The 23,242-nt window shown below is 42.8% G+C and overlaps 2 protein-coding genes across 11 annotated transcripts in view; both read right to left on the reverse strand.

Annotated features, from left to right (window-relative positions):
- Positions 1 to 13,046, reverse strand: part of LOC146379864 (uncharacterized) — a 117,391-nt gene extending 104,345 nt beyond the window's left edge. For 8 of the 9 annotated variants that reach the window (XM_084938723.1, XM_084938724.1, XM_084938730.1 and 5 more), the window contains exon 1: positions 12,956 to 13,040. Coding sequence is in view for 1 of the 9 variants with exons in the window: in XM_084938720.1 (XP_084794846.1) it covers positions 12,956 to 13,046 (91 nt within the window). In the remaining 8 variants the exon portion in view is untranslated. Of the gene's footprint in view, positions 1 to 12,955 lie in introns of all 9 variants that reach the window. The other variant, XM_084938720.1, reaches the window with a different exon arrangement.
- Positions 13,047 to 15,062: 2,016 nt separating this feature from the next.
- kcnh2b (potassium voltage-gated channel, subfamily H (eag-related), member 2b) overlaps positions 15,063 to 23,242 on the reverse strand; it is a 252,042-nt gene continuing 243,862 nt past the window's right edge. For both annotated transcript variants that reach the window (XM_084938732.1, XM_084938731.1), the window contains exon 23: positions 15,063 to 22,630. In XM_084938732.1, the coding sequence (XP_084794858.1) occupies positions 22,226 to 22,630 (405 nt within the window). In that variant the 3' untranslated portion in view covers positions 15,063 to 22,225. The remainder of the gene's footprint in view (positions 22,631 to 23,242) is intronic.

Genomic DNA, 23,242 nt, shown 5'->3' on the forward strand with positions numbered 1-23,242 from the left:
TCTCTGTGTGCTCTGAGACTTTAAACTGTGATTGTCCTGCTGCATGCACACGTCTGTCCTTACATGGAACAAACAAATAACTGGGCCTCGGGCAGCACGGGGTTAAACATCAATCCTTAAAGCAGGAGGAGACCGCTATTACATCTCATTAAAAACTTCAGTCTCACTGACCTTTATTGGGATGAAGGATAAATGGCAGTAAATGAGTAACTCAGTCTGAAAAGAAAACCTTCAAACTGGAACCTGCCATTGGGATTAAAACGTTCTCTTACTGAAGGGTGAATGAATGAAGAGGAGTGAAGACGTTATGTCCCTCTGTCCTCCTGTTATCACACACACGTCTGAACTGTGACCCCTTCACTCCTGGACTCGCCTCTTACATGTCCAATATAAACTGTATCCCACACACCCTTTGCTTAAACCCACTGCGTTACTCCCACCAAACACACCCGTGACATACTGTTGAGGAAAGCTCTGTAGCTGCATGTTTAGGTATAAACAAGGCAACAAACATCACTGAAGCAGAACCCAGAGGTTGATGTTTGAGCTCCGCTCAGTGCCGCCGAGAACAACTGGAACCTGTTGTACTACTTAACACCTTCATAACTCCACTCTGCAAGAACTTTCACCAAGTCTTAGGTTCAAACAAAAGCAATATTCAATAGTTTCCTACTTCAAAAACAGAAGTATGGTTAGCCAACCGTGAAGCCTGCTTTTCCACATGAAACAATTAAAGCTGAGAGGTTAGAGTCAGCCTGTTGGCTTTATTAACATTCAGGCTCCATCTGTGACCTCATCTGAAATGACAACATATAGACACAGAGGGGATGATGTATGGGGGTTCTAAATATCCGCTTCCTTTGGAACGCTGACCTCCACCTCCCTCAATTAAAAAACAAACGTTTTTTATTTTTGTAACAAAAATTAGAACTGATACTAGAAGTAACACTAGTAACATGTAACAATCATATTTTACGCTGTGGCTCTTTTAAAGCAACAGTACACATTTCTTTGTTTTGTATTCAAAGAGCTCCGAGGAACAACTTCAGTCTGTCAGTTTAAAGCAAAGAGACCAGAAATGATCCTTGAAGGTAAAAAGACAACAAAACAGAAAATATCTCTTGTTTTATAGTTCAGCAGCACGACGTTCTCACCCTCTCGGGATTTCATTGTTTAGAGGACACCTCGTAACCACCTCAGTGAATCTACCTGCCCATTCATCAGTGGGACATCCGGCTCTGTCGCCTGCTGTATAATTCCCAGAGGGTCTGATTGGCAGCAGTAAAGCTTGGCTGCTGACACACTGGTCCAGCTGCTGCCATTGGAGGGAACGAGAGGAGGGATTACAGTGACCGGCTCACTCTGTACCATCACATCCTTCCCCTCCACTCTCAATCCCTCCATCGTTTCATTCAATCTGCCCTTGTCACGCAATTCTCACTCCAACCCCCTCCAACACACACACACACACACACATCAGTGTGTGTCTAACTGCTTTGAGATGCATCTGTATAAAATCACCTAACGATCACAGGAGGAACCTCCACCTTTCTAAATCATGGTTTTCATGATTCAAGAAATGTTAAACTGAGTTATTTATTGCAGTATAGTAAAAACACCATTAACTGTCCTGTAAGGCAGACAAATGCTGCTGTGGAAAGTCCGTGGCACTGTGGGCTGCTGAAGTTATTTAGGGATCAGTCAATGCCACACTTGGAAACTAGCGCTGTCGGTTGCTACATCACGTCGTTCATCTCTCAGCCTGACGAAGACGTTTTCACGGAGGACTTTGCTCAAGTTGCACTAAGCTCTGAAAACCTTTATTATTAATGGAAACGAATCAGAACTTTGAACTGCACACTGTGAACCCACACGGGCCGTAAACTACAGGCATGCAGCCAGCAGCGGGCAGGGAAGGTAAAAATGAAGAAATGGTGTTTTTCTGTGTATAACACAAGGACTCCGTCATGTCTGTGTCGAGACCAAAGGGAAACACTGTCTTGGACATGTGTAGCAGCTTCTCACAGACAGGCACTGAACAGCTTCAAACTGCTGTGTGCAGTAGATGCACAGATGCATTACAGCTCTCTGAAACCTGCTGGACGACCACTGACACTCACCTAACCCCACTGACTGCATGTCTTTGAATCATCGCCAGTGGGTACAGTCGTAATGGGTGATGGCAGAATAGAATAAAGCTGCTTTCCATTGCTGCTTCGTTCACACGGAGTTGTCACAGCACGTAGCATCACATATTTGATTTGGCAGAGTTTTATGGCGGATGCCCGTCACAACCCAAAGGGATTTGTGTTCTCCCCCAGGATGGAACCGGGGATCTTCGACTCGTCAGGACTAACAGAACCTGCCTGAGATGCCAGTCATCACTGATGAACTGCATGAACTGCAGCTCTAAATTGCTTTGCATCCCCTAAGAAGTCTGACCTCTGTAACAGTGCACAACATGTAATGGCTGCCATATTGACTCAGCGTGAAATCAATAGTGATAAATAATTCTTTGAGAGTTAAGAGGTGAACCTGAGTCAAGCAAAATGTTTTCTTCTCTCTTCCTGGAAGAGAAAGGAGTGTTTGTGTTTCTCTGAACTCCTGCCTGATAGAAACGGGCTCAGGATCTGACACATCGCTGAGGACCAGAAATTCACTCGGTTCTTAGTTCCTTCAAAATAATTCGTAATGAGCTCAAACTCATTACATTATAAAACTCTCTCACTGTTGGTGAACAGCAGGAACTCATTTCAAGTTTGGACAAACTACGACCTGACCATCTGCCTAACTGCACGCTCGTCTGCCAACACGCTTTCTGAACACTGCTGGAATATGAGCATGCTGACCTGTGACTGATGCCTCGATATAAACTGAGTCAATCCCAGCCAGTCGAGTGTGGTTCAGACTAACACTCATCAACAGGGAATCATCATTCCAACGACTTTACAGTAAAATACATTTAGTCTTACATAATCAGGATGGAAAGTGTTACAGGCAGGTCCGGATATTTACCAGTGTGGTGCCGAGAGTGCTGATGGCTTCCAATCCTAAATGCTTCCATCTGTGTGGTAGAGTGTATGGCTGTGTTAAATATTTAAGCACCCCTCGATGGGCTGGGAGGTGTGGGTCCAAATGAAGATTTAGCTCGTTTTCTTCCTTTTGAGGAAACTACAAAGCAAAATAAACTAATGAAGTCAATGATTTATTTGCCATATTGTCTAACAAACAAATCAAAACCCAAAGTTGTGACAGTGACGTAAGATTTGGTACAGATTTTATGTCACTCGCTCACTGTGTTACACACCCACTGTCCTTGCTCTGCCCCTTGGAGACCTAATACGTAGGGAACATTCACAGACCCTAAATGGAAACGTATAAGGGAGTTCTGTAATGAATAGATGGCAGTCGTCCCGCCCCTCCTACCAAAGAGCCAATAAGTGACGAGCCAGAAAGCAGCAGGTGCAGCAGATCGTCTCATCGTAAAGATGTTTCCTGCCGTTCATGAAAAAATGTATCTATCATAAAGAACTTAAATTTGCTAACGGACTCTGGTGCACTGCAGTAATCCCCCAAACAGCCGTCTGCTGCCAGATTGAGCACAGATAATATCTCATTGATTCCCTTCAGGTGGCCGAGCATGTGACAGCAGTCTTGTCCTGACAGGTAAATATGACTTGTGAAATAAGGCACAGACAGCTTTCCACCCACACGCCTTTTCAATGCTGGGGGTGTAACTAAGTTAGGAGTGATAATCCATAATTTACACCAAAGTGATCTACTTCAGACTTGACCGAGAGAAATGCTGAAACGTACCAGCTGCCACCTCTGTGTTCCTGACATTAAAGCTGCAGTGTGGCAGCTGAGGGATCAAGAAGAGCAGGTCGGGCCGCGCTCAGGAGGAAAGGACGCACATTCAAAGAAATGCTTCAACTTTTCAGGTTTGAAAAAACGGGGAGGCCCCACTGTGTAAGGATTATGACGGAGTCCTTGTCCCACACTAAACTGCCCTCTGCATTGTTTGGCTGCACACAGTCACATGGATGATGGATTTCCTCTGCTTCCTGATTCCTAGACAGAGGCTGGAATGACCTTAAAGACAGTATCCTGCTTTAGTCGGATGATCCTGACTGTGGAGCACTGATCGGCTTTCCTAAACCCCACTTCTAACCTAATCTAATATTGAGTTTCACGTGACTGCTGGGGGCTTTCTCTGACATAGTTTCAGATTTTAAAAAAATCGTGATGTCAGCCATGGTGAGATGAGTGTTTCAGGTGTCAGGATGAAGAGAACGAGGGCAAGGATGACATTCCACAGCCTGAGAAGAACACAGAAAAACTCCATCGGAGTAACTAAGAACTTGTTTTTCCTTCGACCCTTCCCTGCCTGCCTCATTATTTCCCTCCTCAGCCCTTCCTTCCTTTATTTCTTCCTTCCTAAGTCTCTCTTTGGGCATTTTTAGTCTTTTTTTAATGAACATCAACCAATCAGATATTAAACAAGACCAGACCAACACTCACAATACTACAAGTTTGTATTATTTTAAGATTAAACCCAGACTGATCTTTTTTCCAACCCTGAACCAGTCGGTTTGTTGCTGAAGCCCAGCCAAGCTGTCCTGGCTCCTCAAAGATAAATAACTGCAGAATGAGCATTAAACCTAAAAGTACAAAAACACTAAATAGATTAAAACATACAGATCAAAGATTTACTGAACGTAAGTATAAAAACAAATGCAGAACAACCTGGGCTGCAGAGCCAGCACCGACCGAGCCTGGTTTTAGACCTCTACCTTTAGCCACAGAATGCAGCACTGAACATTTCTGTAGTTATTCTGAGCATGAAAGGGAAACGTTTATGAATGAGTTTCTACTAAACTGCATCCACACCAATAGCATTAAACAGCAACCAGAGCCTGATGCCAGAGTGGAGCAGCCACAGCTCTTTAAGGCTGTCATTTCATTTAGGCTACGTTCACACTGCAGGCGAAAGCGCACAAATCCGATTTTTCTGACCCTATGCGACCCATCTATCCGATCATGGTCTGACAGTGTGAACGGCACAAATCCGATATTTTCAAATCCGATGTGGGTCACTTTCGTATGTGGTACTGAATCCGATACATATCCGATGTTTTAGAAAGCGACTGCTGTTTGATGGTCATGTCGCATTAAATCCGTCTTTTACGTCACTGACACAAGACAGACGCCAATTATCAGCGCCGGAGAAGACATCGTGAACGCTTCCTGGCCATCCAGTGTAGATGTCAGTGAAACTGTTGGGAAGACAACATGAACATTTTCTTTGTACTGTATAATCTGCAGATTCTGACAGAAATCTGCAGCTATCCTTTGAAGCACCGCAATAAGGATCATTATTAGGTTATTTACATTATTATGTAAATAACAAAATAACTTAAAGCAAAAATTGGGAAACGTGAAGTCCGAAGTCTTTATATTAAGGCCATCAGTCAAACAATACTGTTGGTCTGGGTCTAAACAGAGCGCGTTGTGTGTGACGTCATGCTGCTTTTGCGCATGCGGCCGCTTTGAGCGTTCACACTAGAGCGCGTTTGCTGTCGCATTTTAGTTGTAGTGTGAACAAGCAGACAAAAAAATCAATTTCATCAAAAAATCGGAATTGAGCATCAAGACCTGCAGTGTGAACGTAGCCCATGTTTACATCCCACGAACCTCGTCAGTAGGTTTGACCTTACAGATGTGTGGCTGTGACAACAGAGCCAACATCGCTTTTGACGAACTAACAAATCTGGGGTGGAGCCAAATCTCATCCAGCTAAAGCATTAAGGTGCAGGTTTCCTGCTCTGTGCAGTGTATCCTTATTTGCACAGGACTGGTATTATTAGAGGAACCTGTGGGTTAGAAAATACGACTCCTGTGAAATGAAAACTCCTACATCTGTATTTCATGACAGGTTTACACCAGCTAAACAAAAGCTTCATAAATATGGGATAACTGTGGAGTCTGTTGTCTAACCTAATCCCATGTAAGTGTGCCATGTCTGTAATTTGTAAAGTCAGAGTTGTTTACACCCTCAGAGACGACGTTACCCTGGTTACCTGACCTTCACTCACTGTTTCATCTATAATCTTTAGGTTAGGAAAAAGGAATCTTCTTCATAACAATAAGTGACCTTTTCATTCAAAATTTCAGAACATTTACCCCACAAAGATCTGTCACATGTTTTATGCTACTTTACTCTCTGATATGCTTAACAATTCTTTTCATTCTTGGGGAAAAACAGCCAAATGTTTGAAGCTGCGGACGCTCGACGTGTGTCAACAAATGCTTTTTGTTTTTTAGATCACCTGTCATTTCAGGGAGTGGGAATTCCTAGGATGGAGTAGACTGTGCATGCTTTGGGGCTGATTATTTATTTAAAGACATGCAATCCAACAAAAGATAAATGCAGCATTAGTAATTCCACCCAAGCTTGAGAGATTTAAAACAGGAAATAAACCTCTGCACTGTATGATCATCCTTCGCATGCTACAGTAGTGGAAAAGAAAGAGAAGAAACCAATCCAGCGATAGCACATTAACGAGTTTTCACCATACATGGGCCGACCTATGTAACAGAAAGGTTTCAGTGCGTGGCCAACAATCTGTGAGAGAATAAGCTTCACTCTGGAAATTTATTATGACAATAAATGCAGCTGGCAGCCTGTGACGATGTGCCAGTGATAGAACCAGTTCAGCCAGACTAAGCAGAACAAGCAACGCACACAAACATGCTCCTCACCAATGATTCGGGCTGCTCGATATAACCATGTATATCGGATGACGATATAAAAACTTCTATCGTTGTCTATGACGCTATCGTTTGTTTCGTGGTGTCGTAAAATAAACTGTTTACAGCGATATTTTTTCACGGTTCTGATGGTCACTGTAGTGACTTTATTCATTTCTTAAAGTTCTCTCTTTCTCTTATATTTAATATAACCACACGGACAAGTGCCTGTTTTTACGTGTTGTCGTTAGCAACAATGACGGTAAAACCATCGCGTGGCTCCGCTGTCCGCTTGTTTGTTTTCTACTAAACCTTTCACAATAAAGCTCAAGATCCTGTTGAGACTTTTCAAAATAAACTGAATCACGTGAAAGAGAATGCAGAGAGTTTACGGATGACAAGAAGAAAAAAAAAAAGAGCCGTCAGGTGCTAAAAAATAAACCTTAGACTCAAACTTTGAAAGAAAACGGCGACTGTTACAACTTATATCTAAAAATGTATCGTTTCATGCATCGGTTAAAACACTCGACTCCAGCTACATGACGTACAGCTGGAAACACTTCACGCAAGTCGAGCTGCCCGAGATTCACAGAATTTACAGAAAATTAGGGCTGCACGATTAATCGTTAGAAAATCGCGATCTTAATTCATACTTATGTGCGATCTCATTTCCAAATGACAACGATTTAAAAAAAAAAAAAAAAAAAAAAAAAAAAAAAGATTGTACCGCATTTTGATCCGGGACGTAATCTGCATGAAAACAAGCGCTCACTCTTCCTGCTCAACAAATGACAAGGGCGGAGCCTTATACCACGTGATACAGAAGCTGGCTGCTAAAATTAGCAGGGAAAAAACAACGGCGAGCACGTCGGGGATGACGAGAAAGTGACAGGAGAAAATCCGTCCCGGTCAACCACCCAAACATCAATAACGGGAACCTTATACAGCGCTTCCCTATACCCGTCGAACTCCCGCAGGCACAAAGAAATTACGGAGGCTGTTACTTATCACCTGACCAAAGATATGGTTCCCATCAACACTGTGCAAAACGAGGGATTTAGGAGAATGATCAACACCAAACGCTACACAGTGCCGTCCCGCAACTATTTTTCTATTGTTGCACTACCTGCTCTATAATCAGAATCAGAATCAGAATACTTTATTAATCCCAAAGGAAATTACACGCAGTGTCGAGCAGCGGTGGAGACGGAACTACAAGCAGTACAACATTTTGCGGCAACGACAAAACGTGAGACATTTGTTGTTTTTATGTTTATTTGTTGTTTTTATGTTCAGTCTCAACTGTTACGAAGTTGATGTGCAGTTAATAAGTGCAATAAATATTTATACTGGAAAAGAAAATCGTGAGAGAATCGTGATCTCAATTCTAAGCAAAAAAAATCGTGATTCTCATTTTATGCAAGATCGTGCAGCCCTACAGAAAATGTTACATTTTTGTGATTTATATCGTTGTCAGGACGATAAATGTCTTATATCGGGATATGAGATTTTTGTCATATCGCACAGCCCTACTAATGATGCAGGACTGAAAGTCGGTCTACTCTGATACGCCAACATTCAGTTTTCACAAGGTTACAGAAGCCTTGTGTTGGTGACGAGGTATGTGACCAGGCAAAGCAAAGCTAAAGTGCGGCACGTGCCACAGTCGGTGAAGGTAACCACAGCAGATGCAGTAAGGTCCATAAATATCTGCACAGAGACAGGCTTTGTTCTCATTCTGGTTCTGTACGTTACCACACTGACTTTAAATGAAACAACTCAGATAAAGTTAAAGTCCAGACTTTCAGCTTTAATCTACTAGATGGTCTCTTTTCACTCCCTAAACAAATCTTAGTTGTCACACTAGATTTTGGCACACAACTGCAGTTTTTCTTACAGTGTTTTCAGCCGTGGATCTGCACTGCCTACTTCAGCAGTAGGCTACCATCAAGTCCCATCTCAGAGTTTTTCCAAGAAATTCAAACTGTGCACAGCTTTAAAACTACTGAGTGGTATTTGACTTTGGCAAGAGGCAGCTGGGTATTACAGTGATGGAATTAATTATTTGATCCCCTGCTGAAATAATCAGTTCCTACAGCTGTAATTGTAAGAACTGGACAGCCTCCGATTTTTATGGTAGTTTCATTTTAATGGAGAGACAGAACAGAAACAGAAAATCCAGAGAAAAGTGAGACAAAGGTTACAAATCGATTTGCATGCCTTTGAGGAAATAAGTATCTGACCAGAATGTTGGCTTCCACAGACTGTGTGCATGTGTGGCACACAGATCACAAACACTCTGAGTTACAGATCCTGATCTTTATTGCCGTCCACAGAACCAGAACCAGAACCAAAGGGCTTTACTGCCAAATGTTGAGCAGGTTTACAACATTAGGAAATTGCTGCAGTACTTAGTGCAAAACATACTGTAAGACAACACTTAAATAAACAAAAATTAAAAGTGCTAAGCAGATAGATATATACATGAGTGCAAACATGGAGCAGATGCAGAGAACACAGTGCAGGGTCGTGTGTTTGTGGTGCCAACAGTCATACGGTTGTTGTTCACGAGTCCAGAGGGGAAACTGTTCGAGAGGTTTTGGTCCCTCTATTCATTCCTTCTATTTCAACCTCTCCACAGTCATGAGCAGCACCAAAGAGCTGCCAAAGGACGTCAAAGACAGGATTTTAAACCTGCACAAGGCTGGAATGAGACCATCAGCGTGAAGCTTGATGAGAAGGACGACAACTACTGCTGCGAATATTCACAAATGGTTCAATAATCGGGCCAACAATCATCAGAAAATTCAGCAGGGGAAAAAATATTTATTTCCCCCAAAATGTAAAAGTGGCCAGACAGTGGCAGATATCCTGTAACAGAATATGAAAAGTTGAGAACTTGTAGAGTTATAAAATAGGAAGAGAAGAAACCAGATGTTCCAGTGGAAACGTGGGCTCTGGCAGACGCTCGGTGCTGCCGTACTTCTATCAAACAGATGTAGTAAAAGACTTTTCAGGTACTTTCTCTTCTGAACAAGAGTAAAAAATAAAAAAACTAAAACTGTTTCAGCGACACAGAGAACAGGAGATGTGCATCGTACCCTAGAAAGGAAATGATCAGACAGAAACACCCAGTGTTTCAGCCACTCCTGTGAAAGCTGGAGTGACAGTAGTTCACCAAAGAGACATCACTGTTTGATAACCTTCAGGGCTGCGGGTGGACTTACAGCATCAGGACATTTTAGGGATGTGACTGGATCAGGTCCATAATCATCCAGGGCCTTAGATCAGTCCCACCTCTTATTTCCCCACCACTCAGTAATCTGGCTGCTACAGGATTGGAGAGTAATCTGGATAGAAGGAGTGATGAAGGGAGGGAGGCTGCTACAGAGGGTCAATCCTCTCTGCTGTCAGTCCTCTTTATATCAATTTCTGTGATAAATTCACTGCTAAACTGCAGTGCAGGTGGAGGCGCAAGGTTGCATGTAAAGGAGGCAATGCACACGTGTTTGGAACAGCAGAATAAAAAAAAGTTACCAAATGACACATTCAACACAGAGAACCTGCAGAAACACCTGATGTGACGCAGCATGCAGAAACCAAGCCCACAATCTACTCATATAGATGCTCAATACTTGAAGATGTTTGGTAATGATGCAACCTGATAAATACTCAAATATATCACTCTGGTAATATATATATATATATATATATATATAATTAACTTGTAATAAAAACTTCACTAAGTTTACAAGATGTAACCGACTGATTGACAGCATTAGCGCCGCAGGCTAAACATGGAAGGTTTCCAGCATCACTAAGTTTCGCTGACTGACTGGCCAGCTCACACGTGGCTGCACTGAGCGGCGCTGTGCTCCATAAAGATTCGGGGCAAAATAGCTCATCATCGTTTTGAAGCTCACACATCAGAACCCGTTCAATAAAACTAATTTTCCAGACATAGTTTTAGTTTTCTCTGCAGACAATGACGCAAAGAGGACGCATGTGAGCAATAATGGAAAGCCCGGTTGTTCTTGATTACATCACTACTAGGCTGTTCCTGTGCTGTGTCACATATAGTGATGATGCAATCCCGTTGCCCAAAGAACGACTAGCTTGACGACAGAATGAAGCTGTTAGCAAAACTGAGCAAGCTCCACCCACTAATTAAGATGGACAGATGTGGGTTCAAGCTGGAAAGTGATTTGAGCATTAGGGATGAAGCTAAATTCATTTTTTTGCTTTTAATTGCAATTTGGGATCTCTCCTCAAACCTGGTTGGAACGCTCTGAGACAGCTGAGGTTTAACATACGGACGATGTGTTACTGCGTTAATAATCCTCTACAGGTACGACAGGTTACAGCTTTATTCTTGGCTAACGAGTCGATGCTATTCAGCAACTATCAGTGGGACGATAACTATGACTCGACATGATGGTGCTGTCCCCACCCAGTTTGCTCCAAGGAAACAAAACTTCACTGTGACATATGACAGAATTCACCACACTATCCTTGAACATTTGGCCAGAGCAAAAACAGTGTGACACAGCAGATAAATGTGGGACAGTGACATCAGTAAATCCATCTTGTTTGCAGATATGCTGACATCAGTCAACACGGCCGATAGGTTCTCACACTGATATCCAACCTATACTGTGTTGCTACCCAATTTCTGCCATAATAGGGAAAGCCTGAGGTTTATTCTTTAAATATTAAACAACTATTAGCAACATTAAGAGCAGTGTAACAGTGTAACAAGCTGTGATAAGAGTTAGAACAACAGTGCCAGCAGATACAGTATCTCTCTGAAAACTGGATGTGTCATGGATGAGAGTGCGTGGCAGGCAGAGTGGTCTCACAGAGACTACAGCACGTGCAACTGCAGACCAAAACATTACTCATTGAGATATTCCTCTGAAAGGGTTAGATAACAAATAGCTCAATGCTCAGTCCATACAACTCCTGAAGCTTTTGTGTTACCTATAACTATCCTTTCCACACACGCAAGCACACACATGCACACCTACTACAGAGGAGCCAGCATAAAGAAGGTTTCTCCAATAAGTCTGAAAACCAGTGTGGGCCACTGTTCCTCAAGTAAAGCTGAGCATGTTCAGAAACTGTCTGCTTGCTACACACTGCTTTCCTCACACACTGTACACAAAAGACGGACGTTGCAACCATGACATCTCCTAACGGTTGAACTCTGCATTATAAAACACAAACACGAGTTTTAGTCCTTCACCACATTGGTTTTTGGACCAAGATGTGACCATATCTGGCCATGAGGGTGGGGTGCCAAGTTTTCAGCTAAAGCTATGAGGAAAATTCCACCCACCATACAGTTTTTATCCACAGAGAGTGAAAGAGTGCTTTTTAAAAATATTGGTATGTTGAGCATTTTAATGTTAGACTCCCTTTGGGAGCCAGCTTCAAAAGTGGCTACTAGAAAAACTGCACTTTGGCACTTGCTGTGTTAGTTTCACTTTTGTTTTTTAGCTGTGGGAAAAATATATATTTTACCATGACTGGACGCAAAAAAAGCTGCAATCTGTGCATGAAATGAAGTGCTGGCTGCTCAAAATGTCTTGACAGGACAGCTCGCGTAGTCTGTCCTCCTCGAAGCTCGGAGGGAACCCACTCCCATATGCTATGCACTCTAACAGCACAGTGTAAGGAGGATTGTTTTTATTCACGGGGTCGTTCTTGCAGACTGCCAATGAATGGACAGATGCAACAGAAACATATAAAGGGGAAACTTGCGTAACAGTGTGGGAGTCTGCTGTGACAGTGCAACTTCACCATGCTGTCTCTATAGCGGTCGGGAATACTGGCACGGATGCACGCGATCTACTCATTACTGTGATAATAAGAAGGCAAAGCGGACATTCAGAGGGAGAAATAAAACCTAAAAAAACTAACGACAACAATACCACCATGGTGCTAACTAGCCTACAGCATAAGCGTGCTAATTCTGCAGACTTCTTCTCAGAAAGTAAAAGTGTCCGAGGCGCACCTGAAGGCAGCATTAACCTACACCCGTACTCAGTCCCCGCTGCGATGCGCCCTGTGAGCTCACTCATCCAAAATCACCGTCAGTTCACTGCTACAAAGACTGCGGCTTTCCGCCCACCGACCCCGCGCTCAGTGCACACACCGGGCGTTACCACACAAAACGGGACGTTCATTTTTCAGCGTCACTCACCGTTAGTTGTCTCCTTTTTGACAGTTTGTCTAGAGTCTCCGAGCGTCGCTGTCACCGCTACGATCCGCCCACCCAAGAGTGTACGCTGCATAAATATACCCCGCCCCCAGCTTTGCCTCTACTCCAATCGCAAAACGATACCGTGAACTGGCTCTCATTTTAACCAATCGCACGAAGACTAAAACTCTGCTTGACGGCCTTACTGTCCAATCAAAACGTCTGAATCCCGGGAAGATCCCTTTCTCACCGTGTTGGCTTTTGACAGACACCGTGTGCATCCAATAGAAAAGTTTGACTCCTTTTACGGGACGGTGCCGGTCCAATCGTCTCGGGGAACGAACTGTGGATACGGCCACGGCCCAGGAAGACGCCCTACACCGCCCCGATCCGTGGAATGTTACCAAGCGGCTAAACAGGAATCACAGGAACTACAGAAATTACAGAGACTCAAGGGGGAAGTGTAAACCACACGTGTCCACTAACGTTGATGGTATAAATACAAGTAGTTGACTTTGACTGTGTTGCTTTTGGGGGTAGTGGGGGCAGAAGTGACAGCCGATTTAATTTACTACAACTCATCACCTAATCTGCTGGATCTGATTCACAAACTGGAGCAAGGAAGCGTGTCTTCTCTGGGGGTGAGATTGCAAAAACCCACAGAAAAATCAAAAGCGGGAAAAAATGCTCCACTTGACATAGTGTAGGTCTATAGTGACGCCTTGTGGTGGAAAGCACAAACGTCATTTTCAGGCAGTTGTAGCCGTCTGACAAACCAACATGTATGTGTCTTACCGCCACCTGCTTGGCCGTAGAGTGGTTACAATACTCCAGACCTGTTCGTGCATATACACACATGCAACTATATAAATTCATCTCTTGTCAAACTTGTGCTTTTCACAAAATACACCCAAAGTTTCAGGAGCTTACAGAACTACCTTTAGTAGTCATGACTTGTATCAGTCTCACATGGCACTGTGGACGAATTTTAATCCACTCTTCTTTACAATGTTGCTTCAGTTCATTGAAGTTCGTGGACATTCATTTTTACGCAGCACTCTTAAGGTCCTGCCACAGCATGTAAGTCAGGTTGAGGTCTAAACTTTGGGTCATTGCAACACCTTGATTTTGTTCTTTTGCAGCCATTCTGATGTAGATGTGGTGCTGTGGTTGGGATCATTGCTCTCTTGCATCACCAAGCTCTGGCCAAGCTTTAGCTCAATCATCATATTTGATCCTAGAAGACTTTAGTACACAGAGGTCTCCATAGTTGACTCAGTGACTGCGAGCTGCCCAGTCCTGCCTCTGTGAAGCCCAAATCATCATCCCTCCATCACTTGACTCGACTCCTTGTATGAGGAGTGATACCATAGCACTGATTGGTTTTACCACATGTGATGCTGTGCATTATGGTCAAACAGCTCCACACTGGTCTCGTCTGTCCTAAGGTCATTGTTCCAGAGGTCTTGTGATTTGTTCAGATGAAGCTTTGTAAATGTATACTTTTTAAAGAGGCGTTTCTCCTTTCCAAAAAAAAGCCATATTTGCTTTATGTTTTTGTAGTTGTACTATTATAAACATTAACATTTCACACATTAACTGAGACCTGTAGAGTCTGAGATGTAGCTCTTGGGTTTTATGCTTTTTTTCTGATAACGGTTTGTCCTTTGCTGAAGTCCATGTATCTTGAATGTTTCCCACGTGTGAATATTTTTTCTTGCTGTAGAATAATGGACTTGAAATTGTATATTTGTATATTGTAATTACAACTCTTAGGCAGATCATTGCTGATGCCTTTCCTGCTTGGTATTGCATTGATACACACCTGAATGCCCCAGACCTGCTGAAACATCTGTCTTTGTAAAGGTGCTCACACTTTAGTCAAGTGCATTTGATTATCAGCACCTGGCTGCTGTTTAGCCTTGTAATTCCTCTGGGAGCAATAATCGTGTACATAGTTTTACACAACTGCGTAGAATCGTGTGAAAACGTGCTTTTTAAAGCAACCTCACACAAAAAGTAACCGGTCCGATTTAAAGGTGTTTTTCTGTGCTAAAATGTTCAAGAACTGTCAAAGCAAATGTCACAGAAATCAGTCCAGTCACAGTGATTTTGCTTTCAAAGAGGTTTATTGAAAGAAATATTTTTCAAATTTTATAAAGATCAACCATTTGATTATGCTATCACACAATCAGAACCTGGAGCATCACCGTTTCCCCTCCAACCTTTTGCAGTCTTTGATATGAATCATTAGCGCTTCGGACAACCCAGATTTTCCTAAAAAAGTTGGGTTTATGTGTAAAATGTAGATTTGCTGCAGTTCAGCACCTGGACTCTTACTGAAGAGCTGTGCTGTTGGATCACTTGGAGAATGTTTAGCATTGTCCTAATGAATGTAGACAATGACAAAGGCCTTCATTGAAATAGATATCATCAGGATGGCAGCAGGCCCTCTGGAAACATTGTAACCATGCTTTCTTTTTAAACCCAATCGTGTGACTGGTTGCCTGACATATGTAGGAGTGAGACAGGTTAAAAAACAAATTTCTCCTGCTCAGTATTTGATGTCATGTTTGTGGTTTCAATTCTGTTTTTTTTTACATGTTACACATTTTCCCAATTTTGTAGAAAACGGGTTTTCAGAACTGCTTCACTGGCAAGCTTAGCGTTACTATTTTATGGCTAAGCAGTATTCCATAGACTGCCAGAGTATACAAGATTAAAAAGTACTGGTTTTGATGGGACATGTCACGACTCAGTACTTCTAAGATGTGTTAAAGATATGCTATTGCTAAGAGGTTTCACCACGTCACACTTCAACAGCAAGATGTGGTCCAAAAATGCATTTCATGTAGGTGTACTTTATTTAACTCCCCAGGCGAGACAGCCCGGAGACCAGATATGGGGAATCAAGTGCTTCAGGATATTTTGGAAACGGTCAACAGTTCTGCCCAGGACTGCCACACATGCATCACTCTGTTACAGTGGTTTGCAACCAAAGATACAAGTATACAATATAATATTGTATCATCTAAGATCACTATGTTTGCAGCTATTCAGTACCCCGCTCTTCCATGACCTGGAAGTAGTATGTATATATGTATTATATAAATAACGACTCTCCCGTTACCTGGAAGAATTCAGTGTTTCACTCTACACACAGTCTGCAAGCAAACAGCAAAAATCAGCTGCTTTGCACATCAAACCTTCTCTTTGCCGGATGATTTTTCAGTGCAGCATGCAAGTAAAAATGTGTACAATATTAAAAGTCTTTAGCTTCATCACCCTCATCACCGTCATCGCCGTCGCATCCATTTTTACCATGGACAGCTCCTTGTTTTTTTGAAAATAAGAAATTAGAGCAGTCTTTATTTATTTTGTATATTTTCCTCTATAGTATTCTGCATTTCAAAGCATGCCAAAGAAAGTTCGGTTTCTGCATAGTGCTGGCTATACAAGTGCCAAAGAGTTTGATTCCTTTACAAGTAATAGAAGGTGGTATTTACAGGCAGAATAGATCCAGTGTTGTGTAAACGGTACCAAACCCCCCCTCCCTCCTTCAAGTGCGCAAAATATCTACAAATAGCAAGTCTGCGAGAACTCATAGAAAGTAGAAGAGAGCTGAAAAAAGCTCAGCAGTATGGAAGAGCTGTTAAGGGGAGGCATGTGTATTAAGTGCGCAGGCAGTTCTTATCTTTGTGTGTGTGTGTGTGTGTGTGTGTGTGTGTGTGTGTCTAAATGCAAAGGGGAAGAAGCACTTGCCCCCACAAGTCAAAAACTGCCCACAAACCAAAACATTCCCCCGTCCCCTCCCTTGGTTTCTTTTTTCTTGGAAAGTGCACCCTCTATTGTTATAATATGCAGTATGCATACATAAATGTGTCCTCTAGCACTAAGGTCTACTGTTACATACAAGGTCAGAGAAGAAGAGTCGACAACAACCATATTCTAGTTTTGAGGTCATAGTTCTGAATGTAAAGATACAGTTCAGGCCACTAGGTGACTGTCATTGAACACTAACAGAAGACTCACTACAGTATGAGATGGCAATGGGAGCCCACTGCTGAAAGATACCACTGACTGCACTGTCAAAAAAAGAAAGAAAGAAAGTCTTGTAAAGAAGCCAGGTCCACTGGGTCGAGAATAGTTCTTTGTTTCCTGGAGAGCACAGGCAGGGACTGCTGGTAGGAAAAAACCAAGCAAAAGTGGTGATGGCAGTGAAATAAACCAGGTACGGTTCAGTAGTAAAAAGAGCTCAGCAGATTTGGTCAGTGTCACCTTAACAGCTTTAAACACCCGCGATGCTTTCACTCACGCTTCGACTATAGAATACTGAAAAGAAGGAAAAAGCTCCAGTCCATCTGAAAGAAGCTGGAATCCCTGTTTCCAGAGTGCCGTCACTAAACAGCATCAATCGTCCTAACAAACCCATCACACCCTCGCCAATCAAGTCACTTTAAAGAGATCTTTGTTTACAGTTACACTCAATCCAGCTGCATTTCTGCACTTAACTCAAATGACGACAATCTTTTGGGAGTGAAAGAGCTGGATTAGAGTTTAGCAGTGGTTTGTTTACAGCACGGGCTTGCTTTGGTTCAAACTTAAAGTGCACCTTTACGAAGCGGCTGCACGCGCACGGCCCAATCACCGCACACACACCGATGATTTCCACTAACGGGTGAGAGATACCGAATGTGGCCTCCACTGCAGGCAGGAGTTGATTGAGAATTTTTCAGTGTACAATAATGTTAATTAAATATGGATAAATACTGAATAAATATCGATACAGAGTGAACAAAAGAATGACAGAGCACAGAGAGCCGTTACATGCTGAAACAAAGTGAAAAATCCACAGACACATCATAATCCTACGACAATAAATAAACACCGTAGACCCACAGTGAAATACAGCCTTCACACTTCTGCATTAAAGGGGAACTCTGCTGAAATGTGACCGCGCATCCAATTAGTTTCTTTCTGATTGGTTGGTTTTGAGTTTTTTGAGACAAAGGAAAATCAGACCTGTGACATCGGCGACACATTCCTGAGTCTTTATTAAACATCTGCACTGTTTAAAAATAATAATGATAATAAAGTGCTTTAAATTCAAATGGACGTGGTTAAGCTGCTACAAGTCTTAACTCTTTAAAGGACTATTGCACTTCAACAACAAGCTTGCCCTCTTTCTCCATTACAACTTTTGATTTTGTAGTACAGGAAAGGGTCTTTCCATGTAACTGCGTATAAGGGAAGACACATTTTGAAGACGTTATGGGTGTTTGTTTTCCTTCATCTTGAGAACTTAAAAAAACTGTGCAAAAGTGACCATTAATGCAGAAAAACAACCTGTTTTTTTCCCCAAATATAAAGGAGTATCGACGCGCATCCATCACCTTTTATGGCTATGTGGGTGTGCTCCAGGGTGTATCTCATATCGCTGGACTGGTGTTGTTCCTGTGTCATCACTGTAATGTTAGTCCAGGTTTGCTGGTTTGTTAGGGACAGTTTTTAAAATCATTAGCTTACTTCGTGGGGTAATGCTAGCTGAATACTCAGACGATGTCATTGGTCAGGTGCAATGTTGATGGGACCAACATCATTGCCCCTCCCTGAGCCTGGTTCTGCTGGAGGTTTCTTCCTGTTAAAAGGGAGTTTTTCCTTCCCACTGTCGCCAAAGTGCTTGCTCACAGGGGGTCATATGATTGTTGGGTTTTTCTCTGTATGTATTATTGTAGGGTCTACCTCACAATATAAGTGCCTTGAGGCGACTGCTGTTGCGATTTGGTGCTGTATGAATCAAATTGAATTGAATGATGATGCAGGATGAACACCAACAGGGATATCAGATTGTACAAGATCCAGACTCCACCTTTACTCCATATGACCAGTAATATCTTTTAGAGTGTATGCGTCATCTTCTATATCACGTTAGAAAAAGTGTTGCTGTTTATTCCTTCATAGATGTTCTCTTTTTGACACACAGTTTGTAAGCTCGGTGCACGCCATTCTCCTTAGGCCATTTACAGTAATTAACAGAGAATCCCAGACTCATCCTCGGGACCCTTACAGTTCTAGTTGTACGTGCTTCTGGACATCTGGATATGAATGATTTGGCAGTATCGGGCTTTCAGTCATTTCTGTGACGTGTTCTTTTTCTGGGATGCAATGACTGCACAACAAACATTGTGAAGAGTAGGAAATTTACCTTTTGTAGACATTCCTTTGAGCCATAAATGTAGGTACCGCAACAGACTGACTAACACAGTACAATGAGAGATTTCAAGAAGCTCGGTGTACATCTGAGGAAGAGTCAGAGAATCTCTTGGGGTCACTTCTAAAGAACTGCGTTCTGCTTGAGGTCGGACTCAAACTTCTACGCTCAGCTAAGAGGAAACTGTAACATGCTCGAACATCACTGTCACTGTCTGTAACTAAGCGAGTTTGCAAGCAGAATGACAAATTGTTGTCCAAGAAGGAAGCCCTTCACCATTAAACTTGGCGAAATTTACCCGAGGCTTGCTTGGAGAAACAGCAAGAACACCACCAACTGTTAAGCATGGTGGTGGTAACATCAGTTGAACATTGAACAGCGTGAATATTCTAATGAAGGAAACAGACCGTGTCACATTTTTTCCACAACACCTCAAACCATCAGTTGAAAATTGAATGTGACCAGGTGTTTCAACAGGGTAGTAACCTAAACATAAACTAAAGCAAGTGAGATAGATAAACTTTTCCAAAGTCCTGCCCACAAACCAGTGGAAACTGGACCTTGCTTAAGAATGCAACCATTTTAGCTGGACTCTACTAATTCTTCATAGAAGAGTTGTCAAATATCCAACCAGATTTATTTTGTGTTTCTACGTCCCAGCTGACCTCGGGACTGGAAACACCACGATCCTCGATGACATTCACATCACTGTTGTGTGCGTCGACCTGATGCGTTAGGTTACAGCACGGGGTTAGGGTTAATCAAAACTGCTTTAGAGTCCAGATGCAGCGCTGCAGCTCTGTAGCTCTATTCCTATGCCAGGGAAAGAGTAGTCCAAAGAAACCTCTGAAAGCCCAGTATTGCCTTTACATTCACGTCCACGATGAGCGTCGGTAAACTTAAAACCACAACTGTACGTGTCTGTCTACAGTATGGCTCATGCGAAAGAAGCACTTATAAACAGAAGGAAATGCCATTATTCAGATGTCATTCAACTGGTTACTGATAACATGTTTACTGTTGCTTTGAACTGATGAAGTGCAGCCTGAAGTGCTGTGGATGGATATTTAAGATGGACGGGAGCGCCAACAGTTTGAAGCTACGCGTCTTCTTCCCTTGGTCGATAACTGCACTGCATGTAAGGTTAAATGGAACCAGACACATCTTTCGATGTACCTGAACAGAGTCAATCCTGAATCAAATGACCGTCAAAGAGTACATTTCTAATGAGCTAGAACAAAACTGGTTTGTTTCTAAACGTATTGCATGCTGTGTTTCTAAACTTATCACATAGATAAAGCAGTGGTGTGATGAAGTAATTACAGCCTTTTCATACCTCTGCAAGAATCTGCATTAAAAGTTTGTGACAAGGATGAGATGTTGGGACCCCAAAGTAGGAGGTAACTGAAATAATGCAGTAAAATAACTGTCAGGTGCAGTTTCTCCTTCCTGTGTTCTCTGCAGCCGTAGATGTCAACATTGTAAAGGGTTTGTGCTATCAATTCAAACACTAAACTGTCATTTGCCTGTTTAATGGAGGCGTTCACATCTTCTTTTTTTCCTTTCTAGACAAAAACTTGTCTTGGAAATTAAAAACCAACGACCCTTGACAGTGCATGGATGCAAACGTACTAATCACCAGGCTCTGCAGACAGAAAGACAAAAACAAGGACGAACGCACACATAAAAAGCTTTGGACCTGAACTTATCACACACGTAGTAAGATTAAATCACACTCGCTCCTGTCGTCTTGCCAGTGTTTGCATATTATACTGTACATAGAATAATGGCGCATTCGGCTGGTCGTTGTAAACTGGCAAACTTGTGTAATTACGGATGACATGACAAACGCTTATGTACATAGTAGAAGCTTTCTGGGTGCATGCTTAGGAGAAAAAGAAACCAATGAAATCTGAGGTAGCAAATTCAACCTACGATAAACTAGAATCACTCGACATGTTTTCCCTTTATGCATGAGCTTTGATGTGACGTTACACATCCAAGCGTTCCAGTATCCAGTCACTGCTGACTTCATTGTGTCAAAAATAATCCAACACAACTTTGCTGTAAGGTCACAACTCGTAGCTCGTGAAATTAGTAAGCTGTTTTTTGTGTGTTTTTATTTTTTGGTGCACTGTTCTTGTGGAAAACGTGTAAGTTTGCCAGTTTACCTGTTTGTGACGCTGCCTAAGCGTGCCAAATGTTCTTCACTCCCTAGCAAATCTGTACAATGTTTATGACAGGGCAGCTGATATGTTCATCAAGAAAATTCATGGCTTTTTACCCTCCAGTTCCCACCCCTGAGGTGCAAACCAGCCAATCCAGTGTGCTCTTGGGAAGTGTGGAACATCAGCTCCACCTCTTGGGTGTAGGACTTCAGGGGGAAGGAACCAATGACAGGACAAGACAGCAGGACTCCTGTTAGGCCAGCTAACACTACAATTTACCAGTTTGAGAGTTTATCGGAAGCGCCATGGACATATAGAATAGAATAATCATCGTATCAATAGGAATTTCAGTGCAAGACGTAAATGGCTACTTGTTTCGTCATTCTGTTCAATGTTGTCTTCGATGGTACTTGTCAGTCATCCAACACTGGATACAGCAGTAAAGGGATTCTTCTACAAGTTAGCAGTCGTTTATATGTAAGTCTGAAAAAAGCGACATCCTAAGAAGGACGACTGAGAGGTCCAGACCAGACTATGTTCACTCAGTGTGTGGTTTTGGTTAAAGGTCGTACCACTGTGGGGCTCAGAAAGCTCCAAATGTTTCCCGAGGAGAGGGTGGGACTTCAGAAAGAGATAATGAAAGGCCTCAACCCCCTGCCTGGCTTCACGTTCTCTGGGCAGTGAGTCCTTATTGAGAGGTTGACAGTGAAGATACAGTAGCTGGGTGCCCTAAAAGGCTAAGTGGCAGGTACAGTAGGTGTCTCCTGAAATCCAAAGTGCCACATGGAGCGGTGGAACCAGAAGGAACTTAAAGAGTTGCTGAATGCAGCAGTCTCATTTTCTCTGTGTCCCTGCCTTGAGCCCACTCGCCTTCCCCTCATCCCCGTGTCTTCTTTAGCTCCCCCCTGGGTCGGAGCTGTGTCTCTGTGGTGTCCGTGAGTCCAGGGGTGTCTGTGGTTCTTGGAGCGATAGCCTCCGTGGGGTTTCAGGATCCAGCGGTGAGACTCCTGTTGCAGCAGCTGTCCCAGCACCCATGCATACCCCTGAACCAAAATCTAACCCTGCTCCTAAGCTAGAAACTGCACCCTCCCCACTCCCTAACTCTAAACCTAAACCTGATCCTGAACCTGCCACTGAAACGACTCCAGCTCCACCGACTAGTCCGAGATGCTGGCCTAGTCTGTCCAGTCCAGAAGGGGCAAGCTGGCTCTGGCTTGTGTTGATCAGAGACGTGTCCTGGGGCTGCAGAGAGTCAAGAGCTTTAGCTGGGAACTCCTCAAAGTCCTGGGAATGCAGGATCTGTAGAGAAAGAAGCTGAGAGGTCAGTGGGATTGGAATTTGTTCTGTGCTTTTCAAGAACAGAAGAAATTAGTGATGCAAGACTTCACACCTGTGCATGTTGCAAAAAACCCAAACGTGTGTTTTTGGTTGTGTTGATATGTTAATATATATGTAAAATGTTTCATGATTGACACGATTGTGTTCAGATCTGCGGAGACAGGCTTGGGTTTGCTGTGTGGGATTACAAAACGTTACAAAACTATGACATCACAACAATGTGATTGGTCACTTGCAGCGTTGAACCTGGACCACCATTAATTATGATGATCCAGGCACAATATCAACACGGGGGTATCAGATCGTTTGGCTAAAGAGGCCGTCTGCTCTGTGATCACGCCCCTGATGCTGCACTTCAGGATTGTGTCGTCATATCGAAGTTTACATTCTGGACAGGCTGTATTTTGGTAGCATCATCACATCACGGTTGAATCTGGAGCTTCAACATTTTTATGGGAAAGCTAGATTTCACAGTATATATTATATATGGAGGAGGGAGGTCTGTCTGCAATTAGAATGATATAAATGCCTTGAACCTTCAACAGTTTCTTGTAAACACTCCTGCAGACAGCA

Source organism: Perissodus microlepis, chromosome 9, assembly GCF_051167445.1.
Source record: "Perissodus microlepis isolate ML-2025 ecotype Zambia chromosome 9, ASM5116744v1, whole genome shotgun sequence".
Classification (NCBI taxonomy): Eukaryota; Metazoa; Chordata; class Actinopteri; order Cichliformes; family Cichlidae; genus Perissodus; species Perissodus microlepis.